This window comes from Erythrolamprus reginae, chromosome Z, assembly GCF_031021105.1.
Source record: "Erythrolamprus reginae isolate rEryReg1 chromosome Z, rEryReg1.hap1, whole genome shotgun sequence".
In the NCBI taxonomy this organism is placed as follows: Eukaryota; Metazoa; Chordata; class Lepidosauria; order Squamata; family Dipsadidae; genus Erythrolamprus; species Erythrolamprus reginae.
In genome coordinates, this window is record NC_091963.1 from 134,015,511 (window position 1) to 134,034,680 (window position 19,170).

The following is a 19,170-nucleotide window of genomic DNA, read 5'->3' on the forward strand; positions in this document are numbered from 1 at the left end:
ATGATTATATTATTTGCCCTTTTTTAACTAGAGTAATCCTACCTTGAGCTAGTTTCTTATAGTGGTTAAGGTAGCAGACTAAAACAAGTAGGAGATCATGAGTTCTAGTCTCATCTTAGGCATGAATCCCACATGGAGAGGAAAACTCAACATTATTGAAATGAAATTTATTATGGATCGTTGAGTGCTATCTGTAAGTTGAGCGTTCAGCTTATGACTAGTCTTGAGCCCATAATTTTTACTTAATGAAACATTTGTTTAGTAAATTTTGTCCAATTTTACAACCTTTTTTGCCACAGTGGTTAAGTGAATCAGTCCAGTTGTTAAGTTAGAAGACAGTTGTTAAGTGATGATGCCTTCCCCATTGACTTTGCTTGTCAGAAAGTCACAAAAGGTGATCACATGACCCCGGGATACTGCAACTGTCATGAATATATGCCAGTGGTGAAGCGTCTGATTTTTACTCATGTGACCACAGGGGTGCTTCAACAGTCATCAGTGTAAAAACCAGTCATAAGTCATTTTTTTCAGTGCCATTGTAAGTTGGAACAGTCACTAAATGAACTGTTGAAGACTACCTTTATTCTGCACTGGGTGTTAAGGTTAGTGCACTGACCTTAACCCTTTGCTAAATTGAACCTAGATGCTTCAAAATTCATCAAAGCAGAAGGATAGATGTGTGTTTGCTATTCATGTTTTCACCAGGTTAATCTTGGAAAGATAATGGAGTTAATCTCCAAACAAAAGTTAGATCTTGGTGTGTGTAGGAGTGGCTGCCACCAACCGTTCTCCAAAGAAACAAAACCACAAGTTTTGACGCCCCATTTCGAAATGCAGTTGCTAAACTCAATACTATTTTTATCCCTTGTCGGATATACTGATTTATGGGAAGTAAAAACATGAAATCGTCTGGGCATCCAACGTATTTTTAAAAAGATATAGAGAAAACGAATAGTCAGAGCATCTGTGAGACTCAGTGAAATTGTGCTAAATAGAACATATTTTTTTTCCACAAGATGATCTGCGTCATGGATCATGGTTCCTTGTAGAAAACAAACTATCATCATAGGCATTTCTGGGTAGCATAAATCATAAATATCTGTGAATTAGGTTAACGAAATGAAATCTCAACATTCAGAGTTAGATACTAGAATTTGCTATATATGCCTTTGCTTCATGGTTGTCCCTAGGGCAGAATTGACTACATCTGCAGAATGATCTAGAAGGGGTCTCCAACCTTGGCAATAATGACTTGTGGACTTCAGTTCCCAGAATTCCTCAACCAGCTTTGCTGGCTGAGGACTTCTGGGAATTGAAGTCCACAAATCTTCAAGTTGCTAAGGTTAGAGAGCCCTGTTCTAGAATATACTAGGTTTTACCAAGTAAGGAAGATCTTGCAATATTTAATAATAAGGATGTCCATTATTATTATTATTATTATTATTATTATTATTATTATTATTATTTAGATTTATATGCCGCCCTTCTCCGAAGACTCAGGGTGGCTCCCAGAATACAAAAAACAGCATGACAACAAATCTAATTAGTTAAAAATTACTACTAAAATCCCATATATATTAAAATCAGTCAACCAACTCATTCACAACCACACATTACATCTCATAGACATGGGAAGGGGGCTTGATCAATTGTCCCACGCCTGGCGACATAAATGAGTCTTGAGACTCTTGCGAAAGGAGAGGAGGGTAGGGGCAGTGTGAATCTCTGGGGGGAGCTGATTTCAGAGGGCCAGGGCTGCCACAGAGAAGGCTCTTCCCCTCGGCCTCGCCAGACAACATTGTGTGGCCGATGGGACCCAGAGAACGCCAACTCTGTGGGACCTAACCGGTCACTGGGATTCATGCAGCAGAAGGCGGTCCTGTAAATAATCTGGTCCGATGCCATGTAGGACTTTATAGGTCATCACCAACATTGAATTGTGTCCGGAAACCAATGGGCAACCAATGCAGTCTGTGGAGTGTTGGAGAAACATGGGTGTATCTGGGAAGACCCACGACCGCTCACGAGTCTGCGGAGAGGGGCGGCATACAAATCCAATAAATAATAATAAATAATAATAATAATTCTGCATGATTTGAAGTTTCCGAACACTCTTCAGAGGTAGCCTAATGTAGAGAGCATTGCAGTAGTCAAACCACAAGGTGGTAAGGGCATAACTGACCATGAGCAGAGACTCCCTGTCACTTATACAAGAATGGGAAAACTGTGAGGGGTTTTTTGGGGAGCAGAAGGAATATTTTTGCAGCCAAGCCTTCCCTAGGAAACTTTTAAAGAAACACAATTTCCCCTCCACTTCTGTCCTTCTCTCCAGCGTTCTGCAACACTGAGAATAATTATGCTTACTGCTGTTGACATTGCATGCAAAGTCATAAACATAAGGCACCTTACCCCAAACTTTGCATAATCACTAAAATATGATTAGAATTAATTGCTCACCAAAAGGTGGAAATTACAACCGTTTACTTTACAGCCCCAGATTTTCACCCACAGCGCCAGTCACACACCACTCTGTACCAATGGTTACTAAACCATTCAGTAATTAATGCAACAGCGTCTTTGTTCCATATACTTATAAATAGCTACTTCCTTGTCACAGAAAACAAGTCACATTTTTCTCCAGGAGACCGAAGCGGGCTGTCAGGTCAGAAAATAGAGCTGTAGCTCAGCTATTTAATTTGATGCCTGTCTTTGTCTTCCCCAGAGAGGCAGAACCACGCCCGGGAGCTGGTGCAGAGCATCTCTTTAGATGAATGGGATGGCATTGTGGTCATTTCAGGAGACGGACTCCTTCACGAGGTATCGTTCAAACCACAACAAGAGGACAATTCATAGTTCTCTCACCTGCTCAGTCTCACTTCTGGTTACCTGTAGATCTCCTTCGTTGCTTCTCTTAGAACTGGGGAAAAATAAAATCCTCCAGTCTATTTGGGTGTGATTTGGAGAAGAAAATACTTCTTTCCTTCCACTTTCTGTCTTCGCCTCCAACTAACAGATCTTCAGGGCCAAGATAAAAATTTAAAGATGGCTGTGACAATGTATAAAGTGGGAGTGGGCAAAAAGAGGTTAATTGAATAAATGGGAATCTCCTGGATTTTGTTTTGTACTTTTCTATCTACTGGTATGTCACAGTTTTCTCCAGGAGACCAGACACTGAAGCGAGCTGTCAGATCCCAATTTATTATTTATTTCGTGATATTTATATGCTGCCCAACTCCAGAAGGACTCTGGGCGGCTCACAATAATCACAACAAATAAAAACAATATGAAAAACAATAGCAATAAAAACAAATAGCATTAAAACACATAAATAACCCAAAAAACCATGCATATACTCAATCATTCCTAGTCCCTGGCCTGCTGGATAAATCAGGTTAATAAATCAGATCTAGGATTCTTTGGAAGAACAAATTTGTGCTAGATTTCCTACATGCTTGAATGGGTTGCTCTGGCTTTTGGATGAAGAGCGGCACATTAAAAGTGCAGACAGTCCTTGAACTGTTGGAAGCCTGCACGTTATGGTTGTAAGTCATGATGGTCACACCATTTTATGAACTTTTTCATAAAGTCTGAACGGGTGTGTTATGGGTTGGTTTTGTAGGAAACCAGAAGTAAATACCTGTTTTCACAAAATGCTTGTAAAATGTGGTCATGTGGACCAGGAGGCACTGCAAATGACTGTGATTGTAGCCCAGATTTGCTAAGTTCCCAAAGTGTGGTCGTGTGACCCTGGGAGGAACAACCATTGTAGCTTTGAATCTGGATCATATAGGTCATAGTTTCAAACAGTCACTAAGTGAGCAGTCATAAGCCAAGGACTACCTGGTATTCACCCTTCTCTGCTTTCCTTTCAGGTTATTAACGGTTTGATGGAACGTCCTGACTGGGAGGAAGCAGTTAAAATGCCTGTTGGGATTCTTCCCTGTGGATCTGGGAATGCTGTGGCAGCTGCTGTTAATTGTAGTGCTGGGTAAGTAAGAAAGTCTCACTAAAATGTAGGCAGTGGAGTACTCCAAGACTCTGTCTCAGGGCTAGTACTCTTCAATATTAGTTAATTAATTAATTAGATTTGAAAAGGACCTTGCAGGCCATCAAGTCCAACCCCCTGCTTAAGAGGAAATCCTACAGCACCCCAGCCAAATGACAGTCCAATCTCCTCTTGAAAATGTCCAGAGTTGGGAGTTTACAACCTCCACTGGCAGGCCGTTCCACTGGTTGATCGCTCTGACCGTCAAGAAGTTCTTCCTTATCTCTAGGTTGAATCTCTTCTTGGGCAGCTTCCAACCGTTGTTCCCTGTCTGGCCCTCTGGTGCCCTGGAAAAGAGTGTGACCCCCTCCTCTCTGTGGCAACCCTTCAAGTACCTGTAGACTGCTATCAAGTCCCCCCCTGACCCTTCTTTTCTCTAGGCTATCCATGCCCAGTTCCAGCAATCTCTCTTCATACGTCTTGGTTTCTAGTCCCCTAATCATTTTGGTTGCTCTTTTCTGCACCTTGTCCAGAGTTTCTTAGTCTCTTTTGAAGTGTGATGACCAGTACTCCAGACGTGGTCTCATCAGCGCTCTATATAGCGGGATCACTGTCTCCCTCTTCCTGCTTGTTATACCTCTAGCTATGCAGCCAAGCATTCTACTTGCTTTCCCTACCGCCTGACTGCACCGTTCACCCATTTTGAGATTGTCAGAAATCACTACCCCTAAATCCTTCTCTTCTGAAGATTTTACTAGCACAGAACTGCCAATACAATACTCAGATTGAGGATTCCTTTTCCCCAAGTGCATTATTTTACATTTGGAAACATTAAACTGCAGTTTCCATTGCTTTGACCACTTATCTAGTAAAGCTAAATCATTTGACATATTACAGATGCCTCCAGGAATATCAACCCTATTGCACACTTCAGAGTCATTGGCAAATAGGCAAACCTTCCCTACCAAACCTTCCCCTGTATCACTCACAAAGATATTAAAAAGAATAGGACCCAGAACAGACCCTTGTGGCACACCACTTGTAACCAGGCTCTGCTCAGAATACTCGCCATTAACAACAACCCTCTGATATCTATGCTTCAGCCAACTGCAAATCCACTGAACTATCCAGGGATTAAGTACAATCTTCACTAATTTATCTATCAGCTCTTTATGTGGAACCATATCAAAGGCTTTGCTGAAGTCCAGATAGGCAATATCCATGGCACCACCTTCATCCAACACCTTTGTGACATAATCAAAGAAATCAATGAGATTAGTCTGACATGATTTGCTTTCAGTAAAGCCATGCTGATTTGGGTCCAATAAATTACTGTTTTTTAGGTACTGATTTATCCTCTTTTTGAGTAGAGTCTCCATCATTTTAACTATAACTGATGTGAAGCTAACTGGCCTGTAGTTACTAGCTTCTTCTCTACTGCCCTTCTTGTGGATAGGCACAACACAGGCCATTCTCCAATCATTAGGAACATCTCCTGTTAACAGGGATTGGTTAAACAAATCAATGACAAATCTGAGTTCTTTAAGAACTCTGGGGTGGATGCCATCAGGACCCATTGCCTTATTTGTCTTTAATCGTTCAAGTTCTTCTAAGTCATCGGCCTCTGAGATCACTGGAGCTGAATCCCTACAGCTGGAAGCAATGCTATATCCATCCATAGTATTATATTGTAAGCTGCCTTCTGAGAAAGCTGAACAGAAGTAGCTATTCAAATGGTCAGCGACCTCCTTATTCCCATCAATGTATGTATTATCTCCAGTACTAAGCTTCGTGATGCTGCAGTTTTTCTTCTTCCTATCACTAATAAATCTGAAAAAGGTTTTATCCCCTTTCTTCACAGATTTGGCAATTTCTTCCTCTTTTGAGGCTTTAGCAGCATATATTATCTGTTTCACCTCCTTCTGTCTCATTTTATATACCTCTCTGTCAGCTATACTTCCAGACTCTTTATACCCCCTATAGGCAGCCTTTTCTGCATTGACTGACTATAGCCCTTACATCATTACTAAACCATAGCGGTTTCTTCTTCCTTTTACTTTTAGTTATTTGTCCAGTGGCTTTTAAGATGGCCTTCTTTAATACAGTCCACTGGGTGCTCGCTCCTGCCATTTTATCCCTGCCCTTTAATTCATTATTTAAATATTCCCCCATTTTATTGAAATTTGTTTTCCTGAAATCCAATACTTTGGTTGTAGTATAGGATTGCTCACAATCAGTTTTTACATCAAACCACCAACATAGGTGGTCACTGCAACCTAAGAAGTTGTGGATGCACCAACTCTGGATGTTTTTAAGAAGATGTTGGATAAGCATTTGTCTGAAGTGGGGTAGGGTTTCCTGCCTGAGCAGGGGGTTGGACTAGAAGACCTCCAAGGTCCCTTCCAATTCTGTTATTGTGTCCTGTTCTAAAATCCTGGTAAGGGCTAGCCGTTGCCCACCATGATTTTAGCCTTGCAATAGCCCAGTGGCCCAAGCCAGAAAGTGGGAACATTGAATCTTGTGTTCTCTAAGGTTCAGCCATTGAATAGGTGAAACTAAGCCATACTCAAACTCAACCCAGACAAGACGGAGTGGCTGTGGGTCTTGCCTCCCAAGGAGAATCCCATCTGTCCGTCCATTACCCTGGGGGGAGAATCATTGACACCCTCAGAGAGGGTTTGCAACTTGGGCATCCTCCTCGATCCACAGCTCACATTAGAGAAACATCTTTCAGCTGTGGCGAAGGGGGCGTTCGCCTGGTGCACCAGTTGCAACCCTATTTGGACCGGGAGTCACTGCTCACAGTCACTCATGTCCTCATCACCTCGAGGCTTGACTACTGTAACGCTCTCTACATGGGGCTACCTTTGAAAAGTGTTCGGAAACTTCAGATCGTGCAGAATGCAGCTGCGAGAGCAATCATGGGCTTCCCTAGGTATGCCCATGTTACTCCAACTCTCTGCAGTCTGCTTTGGTTGCCGATCAGTTTCTGGTCACAATTCAAAGTGTTGGTTATGACCTATAAAGTCCTTCATGGCACCGGACCAGATTATCTCCGGGACCACCTTTTGCTGCACGAATCCCAGCGACCAGTTCGGTCCCAAAGAGTGGGTCTTCTCCGGGTCCCGTCAGCTAAACAATGTCGGTTGGCGGGACCCAGGGGAAGAGCCTTCTCCGTGGCGGCCCCGGCCCTCTGGAACCAACTCCCCCCAGAGATTAGAATTGCCCCCACCCTCCTTGCCTTTCGTAAGCTTCTTAAAACCCACCTCTGCCGCCAGTCATGGGGGAACTGAGATACTCTTTCCCCCTAGGCCTTCACAATTTTATGCATGGTATGTCTGTATGTCTGTTTGGTTTTTATAATAATGGGTTTTTAACTGTTTTTAGTATTGGATTATTATTATATGCTGCCTTATTATTGCTGTTAGCTGCCCCGAGACTCTGGAGAGGGGCGGCATACAAATCCAATAAATAAATAAATACAAAAGTATCAAGGAGCATGCACAGAGAGTCTTCTTCCTGCCCACACAAATAATAACCTTCTGCTTCTGTGTACCTGCAATTCCCAAGCAATACTTGTAGGACATGGCTTTGAAAGTAGTCTCGCAATTAATTAGATAAAAGTGGCCTGTTTGAGAAGATACATTTGCATTTATTGTGGCAGAGAGGAACACTTACATCAATTGGCCTGCTTTATGGTGCAGGGTAATAAACATCATAGTTTCTGTCCTGCAAAGCTCCACCCATGTTTCATCCTCCTAATAACTTGTAAGGATCTTGGCAATGAGCAAGACCTGTCTTGGATCCTTAGCTAAGCAGGGTCAGGACGGGCTCATACTTGGATGGGAGGTTGCTAAGAAATAGCAGGGCTGGAGGTTAGAATGTTCAAAGGGAATCCAGGATGAAGACAATAACATCCCACTTCTGAAATTCAACCAAGAAAAAGTGTGTTCAGAAATTGAGATTGATCTAAACTCTCCCTTTCATTCTGTACATAAGATTTAGACAAGAATGTGTGATTTTTAAAAAAAACTAGAAAAAAGGACAAAAAATAGATGCATTAAATCTCTATAAGAATTTAACATTTTCACATTTCCTTTGCAATTTATTCAATTTTCCTCCCAAGTCAAAAAGGATGAAAATGTTGGTCCTAACCTTCATGTATTTATTTAATTATCACATTTTTACACAATCCCTCTTAGCTAACTGACTCTGGGCAGTTTACAGTAAAAATTATTCCTGCAGATTTGAATAGAAGAAGCTCATAAAAGGCTTAAGTGCCCCCCTCAAAGGAAGATCTTGTGCTTAAGAACTGCCATTTCAGCACAAACGCAGCAATTGTTTACGAGATATAGAATTCTGAAAATCTCTTAACTTACTACTAATAATAACAATCTCCTATGTACATGAGATGGGAATTCTCTCCCTGTAGGGATATGTATGCCTTGAGAAATATCACCAGGTGATACAGGTAATCCTCGACTGATGACCACAACTAAGCACCATAATTTTGTTGTTAAGTAAGACATTTGTTAAGTGAGTTTTGCCCATTGTACAACCTTTACGGTGGTTGTTAAATGAATTGTATTTTACCGTATCATACTGCATTTTTCAGAGTATAAAATATACCTTTATACCCCCAAAAAGAGAATATAAACTTGGGTGTGTCTTATACACCGAATGTAGCCCCACCCAACCACCTCCATCCTTTGGCCTCTGCCTCCCAGCAATTTACCTCCTTGCAAAATACAGCGCAGAGCCTGATTAGCACAAGCAACTATTATTTATTTCTTAATTGGATTTCTATGCCTCTCCCCCCAAAGAACTCTGATTATTGGCTTCACGATCAGCAGCTGGTTGAGGCTGTATGTAGGCACACATGCTAAAATGAAAGTGAAAAAAGGTAAAGCTGCAAGAAGGCAAATTGCTGGGAGGAAGAAGCAGAAGCAGAATTTTTCTTTCTTGTGCTAATTAGACTGCTGAAACTGGATGCAAGGAGGTAAGTCAATAACTAAATGTCTATAGAATGTTCAAATTATTAGACTTATTTTTTAAAGACTGCTTTATTATTGTTCTATACCACAAAAGAAGAAGCTTTTTAAAATAAATGCTTGACCTGAAGAGGCCCAATGCTATTGTATCTTCTTTTAAATGGCCGAAAATAATGTATACTTCCATAAAGCCACATCAATTTTAACAACATTTATATAAGTATAAGCTGAAATGTAACAGTGTCCTGTTTAGTATTAAGATAAGACAGCTGAGTTAAACCTTGACTTAATCATGTTTGGAGTAGCTCTATTTAAATACTTGGTGTTCTGGTTTCTGGTAGAACTTTAGCTATTACAAATAACTCTTACTAAATGCAGTATTTCATAAACAAAGAAACTCCATCTTTATTCTCTTCCCTTCCGTATTCAAAATACAGTTCATACTAGCACAGTCCTCTTCCTCCCGTTACCTTTCTTAATTGCATTCCTCATGCATTCCTCCCAGCCTCCTCCGTTTAACAAGATTTATGTACTCACAACATGATTCAAAAACAGCAGAAATGACTGTAAAATAACACAGAATGCATTTGCTTGCTTGGGAGCTGAACGGAAACAGCTTTCATTTTAGCCCTACAACATTGAAACTCCACCCTTCTTTCCCACTGACCCCCTGATGTACCAAATACATCACTCCAGTATTTAACCCATTCCTCCCCTTAATATCTTCTTCCAAACACCTGTTCCTTACATTTTTGGACCCTTCTGAATTTAAGATTGACCCAGCGAACGTCTGATTCTTCCTCGCTAGATTCTGGACTCAGCAACATCCTGTGGCTGGCCTCCCACCTGTTCTACTACCTGTAACCCCGGGCCCACCACTAATTCATAAACACTATCTGTATCCGAGTCCTCAAGTTCTTCATCATCCTCCAACTGACCTGGAGTATGTACAACACTTGGGAGGAGTTCGTGTTACTACATTTAATGCGTGTGTTGTATGGTTTTAACGATGGGTTAAATATTAGATTTGTTACATTGTTATATTGTTACTATTCTTGTTGTGAGCTGCCCCGAGTCAGCGGAGAGGGGCGGCATGCAAATCTAATAGATGATGATGATGATGATGATGATGATTAAAACTTTTTGGTGTTAATTTACATACTGTACATTTCTCCAATTCTTTGCTATTTCACATGCACAGAAATACACTGCAGTATATATTTATTTTAAAAAGCTTCATTTTATTAAGTTGTATAAAACAATAATAAAGCAGTCTTTAAAAAAATAAGTCTAATAATTTGAACATTCTACAGACATTTATAGTTATTGACTTTCCTCCTTGCATCCAGTTCAACAGAAAATCTGCAATTCTCTCCCAGCAATTTGCCTCCTTGCAGATAGCTTCATTTTCAGTTTAGCACGTGGTTTGCCAGCCTGCCTGCAGCCTGAAATAAGCAGAGGGTCGGGAAGCTTTTATTTATTTATTTATTTATTTATTTATTTATTATTTGGATTTGTATGCCGCCCCTCTCCGAAAACTCGGGGCGGCTCACAACAAGTGAAAAGACAATCCAATACATAATCCAATTTAATTAAAATATTATAAATTTAAGAAAAACCCCTATACTAACATACACACACACAAGCATACCATATATAAATTCAAAGTGCCCAGGGGAAGATGTTTAGTTTCCCCATGCCTGACGGCAAAGGTGGGTTTTGAGGAGTTTACGGAAGGCAGGAAGAGTAGGGGCAGTTCTGATCTCCGGGGGGAGTTGGTTCCAGAGAGTCGGTGCCGCCACAGAGAAGGCTCTCCCCCTGGGGCCCGCCAACCGACATTGTTTAGTTGACGGGACCCGGAGGAGGCCCACTCTGTGGGACCTAATCGGTCGCTGGGATTCGTGCGACAGAAGGCGGTCTCGGAGATATTCTGGTCCAGTGCCATGAAGGGCTTTAAAGGTCATAACCAACACTTTGAATTGTGACCAGAAACTGATCGGCAGCCAATGCAGACTGCGGAGTGATGGTGAAACATGGGCATACCTGGGTAGGCCCATGACTGCTCTCGCAGCTGCATTCTGCACGATCTGAAGTTTCCGAACACTTTTCAAAGGTAGCCCCATGTAGAGAGCATTACAGTAGTCGAACCTCGAGGTGATGAGGGCATGAGTGACTGTGAGCAATGAGTCCCGGTCCAGATAGGGCCGCAACTGGTGCACCAGGCGGACCTGGGCAAACGCCCCCCTCGCCACAGCTGAAAGATGGTTCTCTAATGTGAGCTGTGGATCGAGGAGGACGCCCAAGTTGCGGACCCTCTCTGAGGGGGTCAGTAATTCCCCCCCCAGGGTAATGGACGGACAGATGGGATTGTCCTTGGGAGGCAAAACCCACAGCCACTCCGTCTTATCCGGGTTGAGCTTGAGTCTGTTGACACCCATCCAGGCCCCAACAGCCTCCAGGCACCGGCACATCACTTCCAAGCTGATATTGATACTCAAAAAAATGTGGTATATGCTTATTCACTGATAATGTCCTGCCCTTTTTGCTCTTCCAAAGACATATTGGATTTCCATCCACTTGGCAAATGTCTCTGAGCAGTTTTCATTATTATGTCTCTGTTTTGTCTTTGTCTTTGTCCCGGTTTTGGCCAGGTTTGAGCAGGTCTTGGGCCAGGAGCTGCTGACAAACTGCACCCTTCTGCTCTGCCATGGGGCAGTTTCTCCCTTGGACCTGGTCTCCATCACCACCACATCAGGCAACCGAATCTTCTCTTTCCTGAGTGTGGCCTGGGGCTTCATTTCAGATGTGGACATCGAAAGTGAGAAGTATCGGCACATGGGCCCAGCCCGGTTCACCTTGGGGACCATGGTTCGCCTAGCTTCCCTCAACACTTACCGGGGCCGGCTTTCCTACCTTCCTGCTCTTGGTTGTGCAACTCATCGGCCAATTTTGCGCAGTATCACCGTGGCCGCCAATGGGAGCCTTCCCTTCCAGCGCCTGCCCCTCCACCGCACAGTCTCCGATATGGGCCTTTGTGAGGAGCGCCAAGCCTTCTCCTATCATGAGATGGAGTCAGCTGAGGAGCCCACTCCCTCGCCCAGCTCCCCGCCTCCTTCTTCCAGCTTCCAAGCATCCAACTTCAGTTTTGAAACCCTGTCAGAAGTGACCGTAGACAAAGAGTCCCAACGTACTGATCTGCCCAAAGTTCTACCAAACCGTCTGCCTTCCGCCCGGCAAATGCACGGGCCTTCAGATGACTTTCTGGCCCCACTTGAACAACCGGTGCCCAAGTCCTGGGTGACAGTGGAGGACGATTTTGTGCTGGTGTTGGCCATTTACCAGACTCACTTAGGGGCAGACCTCTTCACCATGCCTAACGCTGGCTTTAATGATGGTCTTATCCATCTTTGCTTTATCAGGGCAGGTGTTTCCCGGGCAACCATGATTCGCCTCTTCTTAGCTATGGAGAAAGGCACTCATTTTGACCATGAGAGTCCTTATTTTACGCACCTCCCCGTCCGAGCTTTCCGCATAGAGCCTCTCACTCAAAAGGGAATCCTCACCATTGACGGGGAACGGGTGGAATATGGACCCATTCAAGGGCAAATCCATCATGGGATTGCAAACCTTTTCACTGGGATCAACCGGTCCAAGATAACTACTTCTGACGGGTTGTGTTAATTCTCTTACAGAGGCTAACAGTTCCAATTTGACGTGTGTTTCCTTCTATCTGTTCTCCAACCACTAGAGGGCAAGCTGCTTAAAATGACTCGTTACCTTTCTAGGCATTTGAGTGCACACATCGTATATCCTAATTAATGCATCTAGAGTGTTTTAACCATTGCTTTCTAAAAGATGCAATAATCTGAAGGATGACTTTCTTCTTTCAATTCAGCACCTGGACAGGCCGCCTCAAGATTTTCCATCATTCCGAGAAGCCACTGGGCTCCAAGTCTGTTCGTTTGAGTGAGGTGGAACACAAATGTAGGGCCCTTATATGTATTTTTAGTGCCCCAATTATCCACCTGGAGTCTCCATCATCCCACTCAAAATTTATTTCTGACATACTTTTCCTAAATTAGCTCTACCGGCTTAGAGGCACTTTGGCAATAGTCGCTCTAACTATTGAAGATTGGAGACAATGAGTGAGCAGCCATCTATCTGCCCTATATTTTTGCCAGTCCCTTAAAACTCCTGATTTATTTAAAGCTGTAGGGCTGGGATGGTGGTTTAGCTCAGAAAATTCCAGAAGAATTGAACACTAAGGGTCCTTTATTCCTTGGAACTGAAATTAGCCTGATTTTTCAGCATTTGATCTAAAACACTGGACTTTGCATTTAAGCAAAACTTTCGTTTCCACTGGTGAAACGGGATTCCTCTGTCCCCTTTCTCCAAATGGCCAGTCAGTCTCCTTTCTATTCCAAGGTCTTGTCCACCTATTGCTCACATTTCATGAGAGCTAGAGGATGAGGACTGAGCAAGGCAGACTCATTTACTGTAGAAGCCCTGGTGGTTGCACTCTTGATAGGCTACTCATCCCCCATATAACCCTGAGTTGGGAAACTTAGGTCCCTTCAAATACTGATGGACTACAAAACCCATCCCTGATTGCTGGTCATATGGGCTGGGGCAAAGGAACAATAGACCACAGTTTTCCTCTGGTTTCTCAGCCTAAATGCAGGCAGGGGAGGGGGAATGCACCTGAAACTGGATGTTGAATGTACTGGATAACTTGCTAAACACTGTTCGTTGAAGTGTTTTGTTCTCTGTTTTGTTCAGATACATTAATTAAGGCCAATTGTTTTGTCTTCTCTCCTGGCTTACAGAGGGTTGCGCTCGGGTGGTCCTGCTATTCTTCCTCTCCATGGATGACCAAAGCCATATAAGGAAAGGAAGAGGACCCTGTTTTCTGAAACCCTACAATGGTTGATTTCTAACCAGCTTGTGGTATGCTAGAGGGAGCTTGAAGTACTATCTCCCTTTCATATCATGACTTGAAGGTGGCTTCGTTTTAGGAATACACTGGATGAATGTAATTGGATTATTCTTGTGGGAAGAATTGTGCTAAGGTGGCTGTTTTCCCCTCCCCACCATGTGGGGGCTGACAAGGAAATTAAATGATCCGAAAACTGCCATCGATGTGTCTGCATACGAGACAACACTTATAATATGTGTTCTCCCTTTCTCTGTTGTAACTAATTTCAAACCAGATCAAGTTGGTTAACATCTCCCATGTCCCACTTTTCTCAAGTTCATATAATGATAATCTCTAGGACAAGTAATTGCTTAAGACTGGATATCTCAACAGGCTTCAGGTTCTGTGCTGACTTTAATAGAAAGTTGCTGATCTCAAAAACCTGAGCAGGGTGCTTGATTAATACTTCAGTGAGAGGCCACCTTGGAAAGCCAAAACCATAGGAAAGCTGGAAAAAATATCCTGAACCTGGGAGAAAACCAGCAAAATACTTATGTAACGTTTTCAAGAAAACTGCACGGACATAAATAAAGCAGGAGTCAACTTTTGGCCTTCACTAACTTGAGCGTGGGTTATTTGGTAAATATTGGGAAAGATAAATGCGAAGGTGTGAGACTTTCTCCTTCCTATGGACTTTTTGGGACATCTACCATACAAATTCGGACATGTCCTATTGCTCTGGCCTTTCTTGGCTCTGTCATCAAGCTCCAGGCTGGAGGAAAGCACATGAGTGAAGAAGCAGCCTGTAGGAATGGCTGTTCCTTGTGGTCTTCTGGGAGAGTTGCAAAAAAAAAAAAAGATTGAACGCGCAAAAAAGACGACAAAGAAGAGAGGGGGCAGTTGTGAAAGCACAGGTTCCGGCCCACAAAACAAGGGGACAAGGCCAGAAACTGATACCTTGGGATGTATTTCATTAACCAGATCATTGAAGCCGAGGCATGTAGGCCTCCCGAGTTCAATCCAAATTAAAATATCCCAGACAGGTAGCTGTGTATGGTCCACTTGAAAATATCTAGCAAAGAAGAGCCATCGCCTTCCTTAGTCATGAGCTTCAATAATGATTATCTCTTGTTAAGAATCCTTTTTCTCGTGTTGAGTTGAAATCTGCTTCCTCGTAACTTAAAATTTATTAACCTCATGTCCTGCAGACTGAAATGAGAGCAAGCCGGTCTTGACTCTTCTACTGTGTGATACTCTCAGGCATTTGAAGAAAGCTCAATCTTCCCAAGACCCAGTATTCCCAGTTCAGTCTTTATTCTCAGGATTTAATTACTATCTACCCACCCACCCTCCTTACTACCAAGGAGTAATCATAGTGTGACTTTGTACTTGCCTCAGTTACAACAAGCATCCTGGTGCTGCTGGGCCTATAGCAGAGGTTTTCAAACTTGGCAACTTTAAGACTTGTAGACTACAACTCCCAGAATTGGCTGGAGAATTCTGGGAGTCGTAGTCTATAAGTCCTAAAGTTACGAAGTTTGGGGACCCCCAGTCTATACCAAGAAGGAGCAGCAAGTAGATTTGGATCCATTGATCAAATGTAGATTGAGTGAGGGGGGTGTCTGTTAAATGTCAGCAACAGGAACAAAATAACTTCACTTCCTTAATTTTACGAAGTGCTTGCTGGAAATGAAGCAAACCTACCAAAATATGGAGTTTCTGGGTGGAGAGTGACCCGTACAGTTAGTCCTGGATTTGGGACCGTAACTGAGTAATCAGTTTCAGTTGTAATGGTTATAAATTGAATTACCACATGATCATGGACAATCTTGTTTGGTGAAGGTCATTAAGTGAATGCCATGGTTGTTAAGCAAAGCAGATGTTTGCTATGACTGTTTTTTGCTTTTTTGCCAGCAGCTAGAAATAAAGGCTGGTTTTCAGCAAATACGATATAAACTGTGGTCATATGACCACAGGATGTTGCAAACAGTTAAATGCAGGCTGGTTGTAAGTGCCCATAATAAAGTCACACGATCTTGGGGCGGGGGGCAGATGTTAGAACTTGAAATCTGGATGGCAAACTAGCTTTTTCGAGCTGTATTGTAACTTCAAACAATCGCTACATGACTGGTTGGAAGTCGAGGACCACCCATGTATCCCATTTGTGAATGCCATCACAATTTCCTGCTTTTCAAGTTGCATCCTTAATTGATGCTTTGATTTTCTGCTAACGGACAAGCTTGGTGGGATCCAGGTGACAAGTTGGAGCATGTTCACCCCATGGATGAAGCCCCTCTTCTTCCCTTACTAAAGACTATAGTTGTTGCTCTTGAGCAACTGAAATGATACTTACAAATAATATTGCACAATGCACAAAAGTTCCTTAGCTTGAGCCTGGCTATGAAAACGGGTTGAATAATTACCATGAAGTATTTGTAAAAAAAACCCCTCTACTTTGGGAATAATAGGGTGCTGGTGTTCATCCCCTTCATCCCCATGCTTTCTTGTTGGAGAAATATCCGGAATGGATGTGCAGCTGCTAGCTAGATTGAGTTATACTTCTCCATCAGACTTCATGGGATTCTTTATTTCAGAGAGGGTTCTAGCTCTAACCTTCCAAATGCCGTTGCACCATCACTAAAAATGTTTCCCATCAACGTAGAGAGATTGGGAACATCTGGAGTAGTGTTTCTTGAGCTTTGCAGCTTGAAGACATGTCGACTTCTACTTCCTATATTCCCCAGTCAGAAGGGCTGACTAAAGAATTCTGGGAATTGAAGTCCTCCCATCTTCAAGTTGGCAAAATTTGAGAAACACTGGTGTGAAACATGCAATCTCCTTCCCCTAAAGCCTAAGGTATCCTTTGAAGACAGTTTGTCCCATTTGACAAGTGAAAGTTCAGGACTGAAATCCTGATTCAGGTCATTGGAAAATAGGAACAGCTGGTAGCATGGGCATGGAGGTTTTTCCAGCAGTTTTTTGGAGAAGAGGGGGATGTTTTGGTCAAGGCATTTTGATTGGGCTTGCCCCTCTTCTCAGTTGTCCTGAAAGATGGAACAATTCCTGTGTCCCTCTCGCTTATCCATGTGGCAAAGCTGGCAAGAGAGCCAGGGAATTTTGAAGGATGGGCCTCTGGGGTTATGGGCCCTGGTAGGTACCTTAAAAATCCACCTTTTTCTGCATTAACATGAGTATTTCTGCTCAAACCTCTTCAGGAATGTTTTTGGCACACATGGAATGGAAGATAATGAAGGGATTTTTTTTTTCTGGACTCTCCTCATGCGCAAAGAGCAATATCAAGTATTGTCTTTATTCTCTTAAGGGCAGTTAACTATCAAGAAGGATACTAGACATGCTCTCTGAGAGTTGTAATATTAACAGCTTGTTACTTATATATGCACAGAGGAATAATTGTTTAATTGATTTTGAAGTCAGTAGAATTGCAGAATTCATCTATTTTTCCCCCCTTTTCTCACTTTTTCTCCTTTCTGTGTATATATGTGCTTGGGTGCTGGGACTTGCCCTCACCTAATGATTGTGGAAGTCTAGAATGTGAGACAATGCCTTTTTCTTTGCTGCTAGCCTTATAAGCCCCTGCTACCTTAGTCTTGGGGCAAGGTAAGAGCCGAGTTCAAAATAAAGATGATAACAGGCAAGGCTGTGTATCTTCGTCTGGGATTTGCTGTAAATTTTAGCTTCCCAGGAAAGCTATTTTTCAGCAAAGTTTTACAGTGAAACCCCATTCCCTTCCTTCCCTCCCTTCTTCCCTCCCTTCCTGTCCTTTCTTATCCATCCATCCCTCCTCCCTCCATGTCTTTCATCCCCTTCCTTCGGTTTTACACGCCCTTCTCTTTCTTTTTGAGCCCTCTTTCTCTTACTTTCTGTCTTTTGTTTTCCCAGCCAAATTCTTTTCCCACAGACTGATCCCTTGTAGGTCACTTGAAATTGGTACACAGGCAACATGGAGTTTATTCATGTTCCTGCCTCTTGGCACTTTCAGAAGGTTTGGGTAATGGCAAAAATGTGAATCATATTTTTTTTTAAAAAAAATCTCATGCAATTTGTAATGCAGTAGGCAGGGCACCACCTGAAAGTTTGTTTATAATTTATTAATTTATTTGATTTAAAAAACCTTTACACACCTCAAGACTTACTTATATTGCACATTTAAACCAGTTTATTACTAGCTGAGCTTCCAGGATCCCTGATCAGAATACTCCAAATAACTAATTCTGTAAAGGGGCTTCCAAAATAATTAGAAAGTCTGGTAATTTGAAAGAAATGTTAATGCATTAAGAAAAACATAGTTACAAAGACTTGAGTGATTCGTTGCTTAACAACATTTTTTTTTTTTAGCAGCCATTCTACTGGAGAGAATTAAGCCCTGATTCATTATTTCATTATTTGACTTGGTAAACTATGCAACTCACTCATTTTTTTCTGTCTCATCTATTTTATAAGATGGGATTTTTTTTTAAAAAAATGGGAAAGCCATTATATGGGCCTGCCTCAGGTATAAAAGCCAACTGGTTCAGTCACCAGAAGACTGAATTCTAGTCCCACAGTAGGCATGATTTTGGGCCAATCACAATCTCAGCCCAGGGTATGTTACTTGGGGAAAATGGGCAAAAATATTAGGTATGCTTCCTGCTTTGGCTATATTTTTTCTTCTGTTCAATTGTATTGAATTTTAAGAGATTGCATGGACATGCCTAAAGGTTTGGCAAGGTTTTTCAGAAGTACAAGATACGAACCCCGCGTCTTACGAACAACTCGTGATACGAACCCGGGGTTCAGAAAAATTTTGCCTCTTCTTACGAACTTTTTTCGAGTTACAAACCGGCGTTCGGAGACTGCTGGGAAGCCGCGCAGCTGTTTTAAAAGGTGACAGCCGGGCGGAGGGGCTTCCCAGAAGCCTCCCGAAAACCGGTTCGTAACTCGAACAAAGTTCGTAAGAAGAGGCAAAATTTTTCTGAACCCCGGGTTCGGTTCGGGAGGTTGCTGGGAAGCCCCCCAGCCCGGCTGTCACCTTTTAAAACAGCCGCGCCGCTTCCCAGCTGTCTCCCGAAGCCGAACGCGGAAGTTCGGCTTTAGCATTCGGCTTCAGGAGACAGCTGGGAAGCGGTGCGGCTGTTTTAAAAGGTCGCAGCCGGCCTGGGGGGCTTGCCAGCACCCCCCGAACCCAGGGTTCGGGGGGGTGCTGGGAAGCCCCCCCAGGCCGGCTGTCACCTTTTAAAACAGCCGCGCGGCTTCCCAGCAGTCGCCGAAAGCCGTTTTTT

At 42.8% G+C, this 19,170-nt stretch overlaps 1 protein-coding gene across 1 annotated transcript in view; it reads left to right on the forward strand.

Moving 5' to 3' along the window:
• SPHK2 (sphingosine kinase 2) overlaps positions 1 to 14,507 on the forward strand; it is a 38,972-nt gene extending 24,465 nt beyond the window's left edge. The window contains exons 3-5 of the mRNA XM_070730021.1: positions 2,723 to 2,817; positions 3,873 to 3,988; positions 11,628 to 14,507. Coding sequence (XP_070586122.1) covers positions 2,723 to 2,817; positions 3,873 to 3,988; positions 11,628 to 12,657 — 1,241 coding nt within the window. The 3' untranslated portion in view covers positions 12,658 to 14,507. The remainder of the gene's footprint in view (positions 1 to 2,722; positions 2,818 to 3,872; positions 3,989 to 11,627) is intronic.
• The last annotated feature ends 4,663 nt before the right edge of the window (positions 14,508 to 19,170 follow it).